Source organism: Acartia tonsa, chromosome 2 (genome assembly GCF_053477335.1).
Source record: "Acartia tonsa isolate MP-2025a chromosome 2, ASM5347733v1, whole genome shotgun sequence".
Lineage (NCBI taxonomy): Eukaryota > Metazoa > Arthropoda > Copepoda > Calanoida > Acartiidae > Acartia > Acartia tonsa.
In genome coordinates, this window is record NC_137261.1 from 59,313,205 (window position 1) to 59,328,101 (window position 14,897).

Below are 14,897 nucleotides of genomic sequence, written 5' to 3' on the forward strand. Positions count from 1 at the left end.
CCCCAAAAATATATCTAAAATTACCCTTCTGTAGATTACAATGAGTTTTGAAACGTTTGGACTCTCAACTTACTGAACCAACCAAAATTCAAAAAAAACTTCCAAAGTTATTATAAAGCTCTGGGGACCAGTGTATTAAATGGCCCAATGTCCCCTCCCTCCCTGGATTAACATTCATTTTTGTATTAATTTGAACACCTCTTATATATTAAAAAATTATAAATTAAATGATAAATTTTGATTAAATCCTTCAATGGAACTACCCATTTATTTTAAAAATTTAGTATACATAAAGGATATGATATTATTAAAAATTTTCTTATTTTATCTTTTTAGTAACACAATGCGTAGATAAGGAATGTTAGTTTTAAAACAAAATCAATGCATTAAGTTCAAATTACTTTTTTTATTAACTACCTATCAAATCTGAAAAATTCTTACCTACTTGAAATTTGAATTTTTAAAAACCAAAGTATTATTCTGAACTTGTAATACATATATTTTACAATAATTTTACTATCATATAAGCACTAACTAATGCTTGTAGAGAATTAAAAATGTATAAAGATCATTATATTTAAGATTACACTATAACAAAAACAATTAAAATTAGATCTTACTTAAAGCACTGTAAAGAACAAATAACAAAATAATGTTAGTATTATATTAAAGCTGCATTATGAATGAATAATAAAATTTATCTTAATTTCAGGGGTGTATATTCTGCACAAGATTCATTCCCCCCGCCCTGTATTTTCCCCCAACGAGGGAGAAAAAATGAAAAAATTACTTTTAAAACTCCTTACCTAGGTAAAATATTCATTTCTTTACCAATCCCACATATTTTTCTATTTTTTTTCCCTGAAGTATATGAAAAAATAAGTAGGTATTCTTTATTTTTTCATTTTTTTCCACCTCCAACTTCCCCCCCCCCCCCCCCATCCTTTAGCAGGGTATCCCATGCAGAATATACACCCCTTTTTAATTTTTAAACTTACACATTTAGTGCTACCTAGTACCAATAAAACATACATAGGTAAATGAAACTCGAAATCTACTTTTTGAATTTATTTTAATTTCACCCAAAAAAAAATAAAATTAGGTAAATACATAATAAGTAAATATTCTATTAATTTATCAGAAGCGCAACTTCTCTATACTCAATATCTTATTTATGTTGACGTCTAGCTCTATTATGATGGTGTCGGTGGTCATGTCTAGGCTCCGCACCTGCCACCCCATGTAGGCTGTGACCGTTGGACCGGGCAGAGGCGTGATGACCGGAAACGGCAGACGGGTGGTGGACTGACACAGTAGGCCGGGAGGTGTGACGGTGGTCTATTATCTAAAATTAATTTCACGGTGATGGGACAATTTATTAAGAATGGATAATGAAATATTTATACGTGGATATTATGACAGGGGAAAATTTGTCGTCAATTTAGTTTTCTGAAAACGACATCATTTATTGGTCAGTTCGTTCATCTAGTAGGAAGGGGGGGGTTTGGGTAAATAAGGGAAACGTTATTTTAGCCAACTAAAAGTTTTCCTTTATTATATGTACATTTATAGAGTACATGATAATCTGCTGTAAGATCCAAGTAATAATAAATCCATTGTCCGTAGCTAAAAAAATAGAAAATTTAATATCCGTGGAAAGCTGTCTATAATACGCTGGAATAAAAATCTACCTGTACTGAAGGAAGATTTCTGGGCGTGGTGTGTCCCCCACTGCCAGCACTACTGTGTCTACTAGACGCGTTGCTATGCTGAACCCGCTGTGGCTGTGATTGACCTTGTCCTTGCAACAGATGTTGATGTTGTGGCGTTGGTTGTTGAGGCTGTGCAGAGCTACTACCCTGGGGTGTAAAGAGGATTAAACTTCTTAACATTTTATGGCGTGAACTTTCACCCAAAATGAAAAATATTTGGCAAACACTTGGCTGCAGGGATCTAAAGGGATAAGACAATGGCTGATAGATTGATGTACATACCTACCCAATGTTGATACACAAAATTACCCTTTCTGTATATTACAATAAGTGATTCAAATTCATAAACCAACCAATTAAGTTTAATAAAAAAATATAAAGTCAACGAATAAGGAAACGTTATCATAAAACTTTGGGGACTAGTGTAATAAACAGCTTATTGTCCCCTCCCTCCCTGACTTGACTGCCATTGAGATCCCTCCTTCCCAAATCATCAAATTTCATGATCAATACAAGAGAAGGGGGTCATATTTTTCTTTGGGAGAGTTCTAACGCCCTTAATTGGGATCTTGGACAAAGTAGCTTCGGACAAAGTAGCTTCGGACAAAGTAGCTTCGGACAAAGTAGCTTCAGGACAAAGTAGCTTCCGGACAAAGTAGCTTCGGACATTTACTTAAGAAAAGTAGCTTCTAATATTAATAAAGGTTATGGCCGCAGCGCTCGGCCCCCTGGCCTGCCTAGCCGCGGGCGCTCGGCCCCCTTGCCTATAACCTAACCTAACCTAACCTAACCTATGTAAGAATGTTTAATGTCTAAAGGGACAAACATCCTAATGCGACATTTCTTAAGTAAAACGTCCTAAAATTTTTCAAAAGTTATTAAATAAAAAAAATCTTCCAAATTTAAGGATAAAATCCACCACTGCTGTTACAAAAGTTGAACAATAAAATCCAATATGGCGATAAAACACACAGGGACGAAATTCAAAACCGAAATTTCTTTCTTGAATAACTTTGTCTACAGGGTGAAATTTAAAAATCCGTCCGACAGTTGTCCCAAAGTCTGTGTTGGCTACCTAACGGCATGGTTTCGAACCCGATACAACCTTGCATTAAAAATATCGACCCTTACCTCACACTTAATAAATGTGATATCACTTGAAAAGTTTTTAGGGGTTTTTACTTAAAAGATGTCGCATTAGGAGGTTTGTCGTTTAGGAGGTTTTTTCTATTTTTCTAAGGAAGCTACTTTTCTTAAGTAAATGTCCTGAAGCTACTTTGTCCGGAAGCTACTTTGTCCTGAAGCTACTTTGTCCGAAGCTACTTTGTCCGAAGCTACTTTGTCCGAAGCTACTTTGTCCAAGATCCCTTAATTGTCATATTTCCATATTGAAAAGTTAACATTCTGTTTAAAAATATCTAAAAAAAAATCAGATAAAAAATTATTTATTTAGATTTATAACATTTTTTTAAACAAAAAATAACATGGTTTTTAATACCCTGGCTTATGTCTTTATATAAATATTTATACTTTTTAAAAAAGACATAAACTTTACAAAGAATTTAAAACATCAATAGATTAGGATTAATATTAGTTTTTGCTTTTCTCTTTTAGGATGATAATTACTGGGGAAAAAGGAAAACAAAAAACCAGGTTGAAAAATACGATATATCACAAGGTAGTTTAAGCAGATTTATAAAAAGATATTAATTTGTAGGCTTAGTTGGGGGAGGAAGGATTTTGTTGATCAGTAGAGCTGATTTCCCATTGCTGGCCACCTCGAGCTCCAGAAGACAGCTTTTCCTTTTTGCCGGATTTTTTCTCCTTTTTCACTTTCTTGACCAGATTTTTAATGAAGGATTTTTTGGTGACTTTATCGCGTATTTTTTCAGCGATATTTTTCTTCTTTTTAGCTTTAGATACTTTGTTGCTTTCGCTTTCAACTTTGGGAGTATCGTTCTTGTTTGACTTTTTCTGGTTGCGGGACTGATTATTATTTTTCCTGATCTAAACATCAAAGATTTTTCTTAGATAGGTAGGTTAAGGAACTTTGGAACTATTTATCTTAGTGCCTTTTTATCTATCTATATTTTTTTTACATTTAACTAACGCATCTAAAGGACTCTAGTGGTACTTGAGTGAAAGCGGGAGGGTGGAATTAAATCCTTAAATTTTAGACAGAGGGTGTTAGTACACTCTCCCCCAAATAGTTAAAAAACATTCACTGGACTTATGAGAACTTCAATATTAAGGAGAACTTTATGATATTAGTTCAACGGTTAATGAAATCTTTCGGTAAGCAAACAAACACACAGACAAACATCCTGTTATTTTTATATTTTCCAGTCTATCTGAAGTATCTCAAGGTACTATGTTTACCTTTCATAGATCTATCTATCCCATTAGCTACAGTTAAAAAGTTTGACATATAATTGAAGGATCCTTCATAAGCTGTTTGTCCCTGTTCATCCATGCTTATCTAGCTATCCATCTATCTACTATGTATATCTGTATATATTTGTATACCTAAAGATCGATTTATAAGGAAATAATTTTCATACTAACTTTTTTCTGTGTCTATCTATCTACTAATCTATATGTCTTTCTATCCATTGCATCTATCTTTCCATTTATTTATATAACTATCTTCGTATATATTTTTGATTCATATAAATGAAATATTTTAATTGTTGGTAATTTTTTTCTGTGTCTATCTTTCTATTTATCTAAATGTTTATTTATCTATATGTTTATCTATCTATATGTATGTCTATCTATCCATTTATCTATCTAGATGTCTATCTACCTGTATAGCTTGAGGCACTCCATTAACAGTTTGAGATTTAAGAACATCATTTTCATAGGTGGTGACAGTTTCCACTCCGTTGTCCACAACTTTCTTGGTGGTTACTTTCTTGCCGTTGATAAATCTTGTCGACATGGATGTACTCTTCATAGCCATACCTAAATAAATGGATATAGATTATAATACGTGGATATTGTGACAGGGAAAAATTGTCGTCAATATAATAGATTGCTAATATAACATGGACATTACTTATTGGTCCGTTTGTTCATCCTGTAGGAGGGGAGTAATTGGGCCGTTATTTTAGCAAGTTACAAGTTTCACTTTATTAGAGTACATGATAATCTAGTGTAAGATCCAAGTAATGATAAATCCATTCCTACTTATCTAAAGTTAAAAAACGTAAAATTAATGCTGAAACATACAAAAAAATAGCGAAGAAAAAAACATGGTTGGAAAATCAATCCTTGAAAAAAATATTTTCTTTATTACCTGGAGCCCCACCAAATGAGGAACTGCTGAAACTCTGTATTGAGGACATGCCCCCGCCCCCACCATCCAGCTCATCAAACAGAGACCCTCCCCCGAACCCCATACCGAACCCCGGCATCCCAAAGCCAAATCCGCCAAAAGCGCCAAATGGCGACAGCGCATTCATTGGGTGCGCCCGCCTATTGTGGCGCATAACAAGACTCGTCCCGCCGCCGGCGCGCTGGTGACTGCACATCCCATGGCCGCCCATCATTCCACCCATCATCATACCGCCGAAGGGATCGGCAAACGGGTCCATAAAGTCTTCAAACGGATCTCGGCCGCCGAAAAATTCTCTAAATATATCAAACGGATCGCGGAAAACAAATGAATGGAAACCACCGCCGCCAAATGCAAAATCATCGTCCAAGTTGGATGTGTGATATCTTCTGCCCCTAGATTGGGCGCTGCCGCCGCCACCATTGGTCAGTCCTTCCTTGCCATGTCTGTCGTATATACGTCGTTTTTTCTCGTCAATAAGAACCTCATAGGCCTCGGCGATTTCTTTGAAAATTCTCGTCGCCTCCTCTGGGTTTTCTGGGTTCTTGTCTGGAATCAAATAATGTTTTCATATAATATCTTTTTGTACGACCATTTGATTGCACGACCTTTGCCTCGGTTTCATCTTTTAAGTGCAATGATTCAAAGATGACAACATACATAGGTAAGTAGCTAGGCACTACAAAAAATGACGTCAAAAACGAAAAAAGTGTACCTAGGTAATATAGAGGAAATGTTCAGAGTTCATAAAAAAAGAGGAAATATATACAGGGCGACCACTCCAAAACAAAAAATATATAGTATTTTTATAGTATATTTTTAAAATCCATATAGTATATATAGTATATTTTTTTGAACACATATAGTATGATATAGTATCGGACTTAGAATTATTTAGTAATACATAGTATATACATCATCATTAATAACTCAAAGCAAAGCTGTTATCAAAGCAATTTCACAAATAAGGGGCTTACTCTGTGATTATTAGGCTAGGTATTAATGTGAGACTATAGGTTATTTAGGATAAAAGTTTACATTTGGTTAGTATTTCACATATATTTAATCATTTTTTGGATAGGTCTCAGGTTAAGGTGCTACAGGCTAGCTGGAAGGTGGTTTCTGGACAAGTAAAAAAAATTAAAATTTCTGTTTGAAGGGTTAGAGATAAACTTATAAAACAAAATATGCATCTTTTTGGATGTTATTTTAATGAAGAAAAAGTTTAAATAGGCCTCCAAGTTCTGGTCTTACAGGCCTGCAGGTCCACTCTGGTAAGGTTATAGATAATTTTTTTAGTTGAAGAGTTAGAGGCAAACTTATAAAACAGAATATGCATCTTTTTGAATGCTATTTACATAACTGAAGAAATCTAAAATCGGCCTCCAAGTTCTGGTCCTGTAGGCCTCCAGGTCCACTCTGTGGACAGGTGAAAAATTCAAATTTCTTTTTTAAAGAGCTAGAGGTCAACTTATAAAACAGAATATGCATCTTTTTGGATGCTATTAACATAACTGAAGAAAAAAAATCGACCTCCAAGTTCTGGTCTTGCAGACTCTGCATGGAGAGTTGAACAACAAACTTCCCTTAATTGAACAGTTAATGGTATATATTTGTAAACAAAATGAGCTTATATTTGGATGTTATTTATATATTTAAAGGAAAAAATAAAATTGGCCTTCAGGTTTAGGTGCTGCAGGATTCCAGGTGGACTCTGGACACGAATAAAATAAAAATTTTAAATTTAAGGAGTTAGAGGTTAATTCATTAAACAACATAAGCATCTTTATAGATGCTATTTATATGTTTAAAGAAAAAATGACAATTGACCTCCAGGTTTTGATGCTGCAGGCCTCCAGGTGGACTCTGGACAGGTAAAAATTTAAATTTCTTATTTATAGAGTTAGAGGTAAGTTTATAAAACACCATAAGCATCTTTTTAGATGTTATTTACATATCTGGAGAAAAAATACAATTGACCTCCAGGTCCAGGTGCTGCAGGCCTCAATGTAGACTCTGTCCAAAGAAGACCTGAAATTGATGGCGAATTTTAATTTTTTCTTCAGATATGTTAATAACATCCAAATAGATGCATATTCTGTTTTTAAGTTGACCTCTAACTTTTCAAATTATAAATTTGAATCTTTTACCTGTCCTAAATGAACCTGATCTTGGATCCCGATATGTTAATATTATCCAAATAAATGCATATTCTGTTATATAAATAGACCTCTAACTCTTCATCTAAGAAATTTTATTGTTTACCTGTTCAGAGTGGACCTAAAGGCCTGCAGGACCTGAACTTGGAGGCCTATTCATATTGTATTTTCTTCAGATATGTTAATAATCCAATAAAATACATATTCTGTTTCATAAGTTGACCTCAAAAAATAAGAAATTTGATATTTTACCTGTCCAGAGGGGACCTGGAGGCCTGCAGGGCTTGACCCTGGTTGCTAATTTTCAATTTTTTTCAGATATGTTAATAAAATCCAAAAAGATGCATATTCTGTTTTATAGGTTGACCTCTAACTCTTCAAACAAAAAAATTGAATTTTTACCTGTCCAAAGTGGACCTGGTGGCCTGTAAGACCAAGAATTGGAGGCCAATTTTAATTTTTTCTTCAGATAAGTTAATAACATCATAAAAGATACATATTCTGTTTAATAAGTTGTTCTCTAAATTAAACAATTTTTCTACCTGTCCAGAAACCACCTTTTAGCCTGCAGCACCTGAACCTGGAGACTTATCAAAAAAATTATTAAATATAAGAGAACTACTACCCAAAAGTAAACTTTTATCCCAAATAACCTATAGTCTCACATTAATACCTAGCCTAATAATCACAGAGTAAGCGAAAGTGGCAAAACTCCCCCCTCACCCTTAATTTAATTCTATGAAAAATAACTGATATTTAAATCATAATCACAAACAAAAATATATTTTAAAGGATTTTCTTCATCTCTTTCTTACTGTAGAGCTTTATGCATTTTTGTCGTATCACAGTATATAATAAGCCCCCCGCAGGGGCTAGAAATAGGAGAAAACCTAGTGTGAAAATTAGACAAAACGCTCCTTAAGAGGCGTTGTCGAAAAACTGACAATATTCGTTTTTTGTTATATAAATGTAATATTATATAGTATATATAGTAAATTTTGTTCAAATAAAGGTAATAATATATAGTATATATAGTAATTTTTTGTCATATAGTATGATATAGTATCCAAATTCATCCTATATAGTATAAATAGTATATATAGTATGCAGTGGTCGCCCTGTATATATCTTTACATATCTTAACAAAAAAAAATCATCAACACTATCTTATGAAGTTGCATATGAAACCACATGATGAAAAGACATTGCTGAATTATAGAGTAGCTTCGCTGTTATTATGTAAAGAGGCATTATTAGGGAAAAATTAGTTAATAAAAAGCATTATTCATTCCTGGATGCCATTTCAACGCCAGTTTTCTGTAGGACTTCTTGATATCAGCTGGCGTTGCTTCCCGCGTTATTTCTAACAGCTCATAATAATCAACTTCTGTCATTTTGAATGTGTCTCGAGTAAAGTCTGAAAAATATTACATAATGTATTTGCTATTTTAAATTTAGTATTTTCTAACAAGTTGCAATATGATTAAAAGATCTTATAGTAAGAATTATTATAATTTGTAGGAGTTTAGGAATCGTTAAGGTTTTTAAAATGTAGTTCTAAAATAGCAGAAAAATCTTTGTTAAGAAATCCCAGTCCTACTGAAAAACCATGTATCGTGTCGTATTTTAACATTTCTAAGAATAGTAAAATTAAAAATTGTGCTATTAAGACCAGTTTTGATAGCCCGGAATTTCGGGCTAACAAAACCGGAATTAATCTTATAATTTATTGTTTTACAATCCGTGAAAAGCTGTCTATAATGCGATTCGGTAAAATAACTATAATCTGACTTTTATTTGTGTTAATAGAATGTTCGTTCCTAAAATATAATGTTTAATTCAAAATATTCAGATCTTTTACCATAATGCAACTAATGAGAAAAAAGCATATTTTCTATTATGTGCATTGTTTTACAATACATTGGTGTTGTGTATTTTATATTTCTACATTTCCCCTTAACATAGGCAGCATTTTCCGAGATATTTCAGCTAAATCAATAATCTTTACAGTCACATAATTTTTTTATGGCAAGAAAAAAAAAAGGTTTTCAATTAACTAAAATATGAAGTTAAGGAGAAATGTTTGTGATAATATGAGTATACTATAGGTAATATGAACTTTTTAATGTTATTCTAAATTTCTAAAATATACAATATTTTAATAAAGAATACTTCATTTTATAACTTTATGATTTTTTCAACACAAATCAGCAAGATTTTTGAGTTGTTAAGAATATTAGTAATTTTAATTTCTTAAAATCTTTAAATTTGTGTTGAAAAATGTTCAAATTAATTTGTTAGGCACGTGCTGAAATAAGGTTAAGGCTAATTTGAATTTAGGGTCAGGACTTAAAAAGGTGAAAAATGTAAGAACAAACTAACCATAATTCAAATGTTTAAAATAAGTAGGTGGCAATTATGTAGCCGCATGTAAGCCTAAGTGAAATCAACCTTTTACAATTATAAAAGTCAGAAGTATAAACCTGACCCAAATATTTAAAAAAAAAAAAAAATTCCAAGCAAATAAACAGGTTTATATTTCAGGCTTAGTCTCGTCTGCCGAGCCCTGCAATTTATTAAGTATATAGATTCTAAACAAATATTTTGGCTTAGTTGTTCTCTACAACTATCAACCCTTTTTTAATACCTATCCTAAACATAAAAAAATTAAATGGCTCCAATTTAGGAAGACTAGAAAAAGTGATAATATGGCAGAACACTTTTAATATTTATGACAATTTAGTTAATATCTTTCATTCTTTTTCATTCTAACAAAAATTTTGAGTTTACTTGTCTTTTTTAAAGATAAAAAGCCTTTAAATTTGACAATGTTTTAGTGGTGCTTTGACAGAAATCACCAGATTTTGACTAAAAATAAAATATGATCATTGGTTTCAACAGAAATAACAAAAATAAAATCACAGAACAATTTGGAAAGGATAAAACCAAAATAGGAGGGAAGGTAATTTTAGAAATTTCTTGTAATCAGGGTTTTTTTGATTAAAATTTTTTTTTAAAGATACCGTAATTTACAAGAAATTAACAAAACTGTCGCCCCTTAGAAAATAAAAAAAATTCTCAAATTTATTTGCACACATACTAAACTTACTACAACTGAGTATTAAAAGGTTAGTAATGAGCATTTGTAAAAGCGAAGCTTTTCTATAATTGAAGCATGTACGTCCGTCATTACATAACGATTAGCTCTTATCATTAATTTAGGCATGTTAGAATTGTTCTATCTAGAAAGCGTAGCAACTCAACAATTGTTACCAGGAAGTCCGAGCGCTCATTTAAAACATGCTGATTTTAGATTTTTGACAACAATCATGTTCTACTGTTTGTTGTCAGAGGTTTGCTTTTATGGATGTTGTCAGCCTTGTTAATTTTAAATATAGTACATTTACCCTTTTAGAGTTAGATAATGGTAAGATTCGTTATTAAAGCTCTGGTTAATAGTATAAGCAGTTTTAGAATTTATTTAGAATTTTTTTTAATTTGAATATATAAAAAATCTAAATTGATTATATATAATTTAATTTCTTAGCTAAAAATCTAAAGACCTAAAAAATAAGGTCAACATAAAATAATATACTTTAAAGGATTAGGTGTAAAAAAGAAATAAAAAGATTTTATTAGTTCTGAGCAACTGGAATATTATAAAAAATCTTTCATTGGGACGGAATTATGTTAGTTACATTAAAATTTCCTTAACAATAAGTTCCAAGCCATAGGTAATAATACAACAAGGTTTAATATTTTGCTATGGTAAATTAAGTTTCTTCGATTTTTGAGACTCTAAGAATATAAGAAACATTGTATTTTGCACAAAGGATATAGAAACGATAGATAGATTTGATAATAATACCTATTAAAAATATTATGTTATAAAAGTCTGTTCTTCAAAATACACTTTTTTCTTAAAATCAAAGAATACTCAATTGGACTTTCCAAGACACAATGTCTAGTATATTCCAGTTCCGTGTTTTCTGTTTCCAGGTTGGAACAAAGATCCAAATAATCTGTCCATCTCATCAAATTCTCTGAAGATGCTGCTCGCATGGAAACCAAAATCAAGGAAAGGATCCCTGAAATAAAATCAACTAAAAATCATTTGAACAGACATACCCATATTACACCACTTTTCCAGATACACATCCAATTACTGTATATAACAACTGCAGTTACCCTCTTGTACTTTTAGCCCAAAAATTTAGAAACATTTTCTACATTTAAATGAAGATTTGAGATTTAAGTACACACATAAATCATTAAAAGTGTTTTCTTACCTAAACAAAGACCTGCTTCTTGGTCTACGAGTGGCTGGTGTAGAATTTCTACTTGAGGCTCCACTTAACCCTGCTCCCGGCACGCGTGTCTTGTGACCTAGGACATGATTCCATATTAATAACTAGCCAGAAGTTGTTAGCAGACCTTCGTATGAAAATCCTAATAATCTTGTTTCTGTGGCATGATATTCCAGTTTAAATGAAAGAAGTGTAGTAGAACCTTTGAAATTGTTCATCTTTAATTTCAATGTCATAATATCCACGTATTTTCTATATTCATTAATGAAACCCATAATCTTTAAGCTAAAATAAAAAACAAACAAAAAAAACTTTATTAAATTATAGCTTATGTGAAAATCAATAGTGCAATTTTTGTAGATGTAAGTGTAACAGAATGACCGTTATGAAATGTCATTTAACACTTGTTTATACCCATACCTTCAAAGAATCCAGGATGATGATGTTGAAACATTCTATCATGATGGTTAAAAATACTCTCAAACGGATCCTTAGTTCCAAAGAACTGTTTGAACAAATCATCCGCGGGGACAAAGTGTGCGCTGAAGTCTGTTTGCTGCTGCTCGAACGATCTCGATTCTGGCCGCTGATGGCGGCGGCTGGAAGTAAATCTGGCTCGCCGCTGGCGGCTGCCAGTTTTGTTGTGAAGTGGAGATGATGGATCAAACACTTCCTCTTCATCAAAGCTTGGATCAAACCTAAACAAAGATAATTTCCTCCAACTGTCTCGCAACTAGGGTTGGCAATCCGGAATCCGGATCTGGGATCCGGAATCAGGAATCCGCCCAATTTTTGGGCCAATTTTGGAATCCGAATCCAGATCCGGAATCCGTTCTTTAATAGCGGATTCCGGATTCTGAATTGATAGGCTAAAATGAGCGTCTTGAGTTTTTTCTTTCAACTTCCCCTTTTTGAAGGCAAAGATTATCATCATTATATATAATATCTTTTAAAATCTGGTTCAATTCTCGAAAGTGAATTATAGAAAAAACCAAAAACATAAATTTTTAGGACATATGTAACACTTAAATTTTTAATTTTTTTAATAAAGCCTTTTAAAATATTGCTAGAATCCGGAATCCGCCACTTTTTTTGACGGATTCTTTTAAGAATCCGGAATCCGAATCCGGCCCAAAAATTCGACGGATTGCCATCACTACTCGCAACAACAAAAACTCTAAATATTCAAGGTCGAGTTCAAAAGGCAAAATAACATTAACTTAGGTTTTCATAATAAAATTTCTTGTTGATGGGAATAGGGTTATTATATCATTTCACATTAGCTTTAGACATTCAACTTTATACCTACCTATGATTTAGGATTTACTTTATCCTATTGTATAAAGTAATAAGCTTTTTTTGTCTGTAGCCAAGGATCTCGCTCACCACTGAACCGTTATGGTTCTCCTTTATAATGAAGCTTCTTATAGGTCCAGGGAAGGTTTTTAACTATTTAGGTGGAGGGTATCTCCCACATTAACTCCCCCTAGATGCCTCTAGGGGCGTTGCCGCTAGTTAATCATATCATACCAACCAAACATCTCACCTATATTCCCTACGACCTCGTCCATGACGACTGCTAAAGTTGCTTCCTCCATTGGCCGCGTTAGTGAACCGTCCACCCAGCGGATCCTGGCGGGAGAGGTCGTACTCCCGCCGACGACCCGGGTCTGACAGCACGCGGTAGGCTTCAGATATTTCTTTAAACTTGCGCTCCGCCTCTTTCTGATTCTTTGGATTTTTGTCGGGATGCCATTTGCGGGCTAGAACTTTGTATGCCTAAAAGTAATACTTTTTAGTAGCGAAGCTACTCTATGATCTACTAGGTCTATCCATCCGTTAGTCAGTCCGTAACGCTATGTGGAAAACACGATTTACTCAGTCGAATGTTCTTGACAACATTTCCAGCATTATGGAGCATATCTAAGTATTGAGAAATCATGTCTGACACTGAACATTTAAATGATAATTCACTTTGGTTTTTCCATGATTTTGCTACATACTTATGGATGTTGTTTTCCTGGTTAAATTAAGATATCACTAAATTTATCCAAACTTATTTATATTAAAAAGTTCAAATCATCGAAGTTCATTATAACTGTAGGTAACCAGAGCGATATAGATGTATAATATTGTACAAGGATTTAACTGTCAAGCGATTCAATTCTATAAATAATATAATTTGGGATGATATAAAACAACATATCTTGATATCATAGTTACACTAACAGATTAAGATACAAAGTGTTAAAATTATATACTGGATGTTAAGTGCATGGTACGTACGGGGGAATACACAAAAAAAACATTCAACATGCACCAACTTTTTCAGAAATGCATCTTAGGAAATCACTTTGCTAGCAGATGAACGAGCATATAGTTTTGTAGAGTAGTTTCGTTATTAAAACATGTATATAGTTAATTATCAATTGATTAACAAAGGATTAAATAATTAATATACATGAAAAAGATTGAAAAAAAACACCTGGGTTTTAGCATTACCTTTTTTATATCATCCACCGAGCAATCAGACTTTACATCCAAAACAGAATAATGGTCTCGCATTTTATTTTCTATCTGAAGCCTGGAAATTACATTTTAAACAACGTTTTACTACTTAAATAAATAAAAACATTACATAATATTTTGCTTCTATTTTCATTTTTTTACTCCATCTCAACAGACAAATGGCTTTTAGTAAATAATTCTTGTTGTTAAATGAAAAATGTGCAACTTATTAATTCTGGAATGATCTTTCCAGTATGGCTTCAAACCGAATATTATCCGCTGGATAAGAACCGGTTCTTAGCCATATTGATAAGTCGTGTATTTCAGACAGATATCCATTTATAGTAATTTAAATAAACCATAGAATTTATACCAGATGTGCTAGCCTAGACCTTCACCCCTTCGGAGCTAAAAACTGGTTTTAATCTATAAATTTTAATTTTATTATCCGCGGAAAGCTGTCTATAAAACGGTGCGATAAATAACTAGTTCAAATTTACTAACAGCCCTGAAAATTACGTATTATCTCAGATGCCGCGGTGCATTTTTAAACATAGAATTAACTTGAGATAAGGTTTTGTCACTTTTTATAATAAAAACATCTTTTTTTTCAATAATTATCCAATATTCTAAAAATTACTCATTTATAATTTATTTATTAGAGGAAAAAGGGCTTTAAAAGTATAATTTTTGCTAAAATAAAATTTTTTAAATGCAAAAACGACGACATTTGTTCTTATAAAAGTAGCGAGGCATTCAGCGCTTTATAAACAAATCGCGTTCAAAAGAAAAAAATTATGAATGAATTTGAAATTGCATATGCTTATTATTTGCAAGGGTACTCTACAATTACTTTTAGTACACGTTAAAGGAC

At 32.6% G+C, this 14,897-nt stretch overlaps 2 protein-coding genes across 8 annotated transcripts; both read right to left on the bottom strand.

Moving 5' to 3' along the window:
• Window positions 1–1,137: 1,137 nt before the first annotated feature.
• Window positions 1,138–9,468, bottom strand: mrj (DnaJ heat shock protein family (Hsp40) member B6 mrj). The gene is made up of 6 exons (XM_080151470.1): window positions 9,070–9,468; window positions 8,498–8,672; window positions 5,011–5,596; window positions 4,519–4,676; window positions 1,692–1,859; window positions 1,138–1,345 (listed from the first exon to the last, which is right to left on the bottom strand). The coding sequence occupies exons 2-6, from the start codon at window positions 8,600–8,602 to the stop codon at window positions 1,169–1,171; spliced, it is 1,194 nt and encodes a 397-aa protein (XP_080007596.1). The 5' UTR covers window positions 8,603–8,672; window positions 9,070–9,468; the 3' UTR covers window positions 1,138–1,168.
• On the bottom strand, window positions 8,625–14,196 carry LOC145312239 (uncharacterized). 7 transcript variants are annotated; one of them, XR_013876968.1, is made up of 7 exons: window positions 14,018–14,196; window positions 13,062–13,294; window positions 11,936–12,213; window positions 11,498–11,594; window positions 10,772–11,296; window positions 10,616–10,656; window positions 8,625–10,322 (listed from the first exon to the last, which is right to left on the bottom strand). XR_013876968.1 is itself a non-coding variant. In XM_080151465.1 (5 exons), exons 1-5 carry the CDS (start codon window positions 14,078–14,080, stop codon window positions 11,173–11,175), a joined length of 795 nt encoding a protein of 264 aa, XP_080007591.1. In that variant the 5' UTR covers window positions 14,081–14,196; the 3' UTR covers window positions 10,556–11,172. The 7 variants fall into 7 exon arrangements, 1 of the variants encoding a protein (XP_080007591.1); XR_013876967.1 differs by having other exon boundaries at window positions 8,625–10,370; XR_013876965.1 differs by having other exon boundaries at window positions 10,616–11,296.
• Between the last annotated feature and the right edge of the window lie 701 nt (window positions 14,197–14,897).

Coding starts and splice junctions, on each gene's coding strand:
- mrj (XM_080151470.1), bottom strand. CDS start 8,602: ATGACAGAAGTTGATTATTATGAGCTGTTAGAAATAACGCGGGAAGCA. Junction 4,677..5,010: donor CTCATTTGGTGGGGCTCCAG/GTAATAAAGAAA, acceptor CCATTTATTTAG/GTATGGCTATGAAGAGTACA. Junction 1,860..4,518: donor GAGTGCCTCAAGCTATACAG/GTAGATAGACAT, acceptor TTTACACCCCAG/GGTAGTAGCTCTGCACAGCC.
- LOC145312239 (XM_080151465.1), bottom strand. CDS start 14,080: ATGCGAGACCATTATTCTGTTTTGGATGTAAAGTCTGATTGCTCGGTG. Junction 12,214..13,061: donor CGAGGTCGTAGGGAATATAG/GTGAGATGTTTG, acceptor ATCTTTGTTTAG/GTTTGATCCAAGCTTTGATG. Junction 11,595..11,935: donor TCATCCTGGATTCTTTGAAG/GTATGGGTATAA, acceptor ATCATGTCCTAG/GTCACAAGACACGCGTGCCG.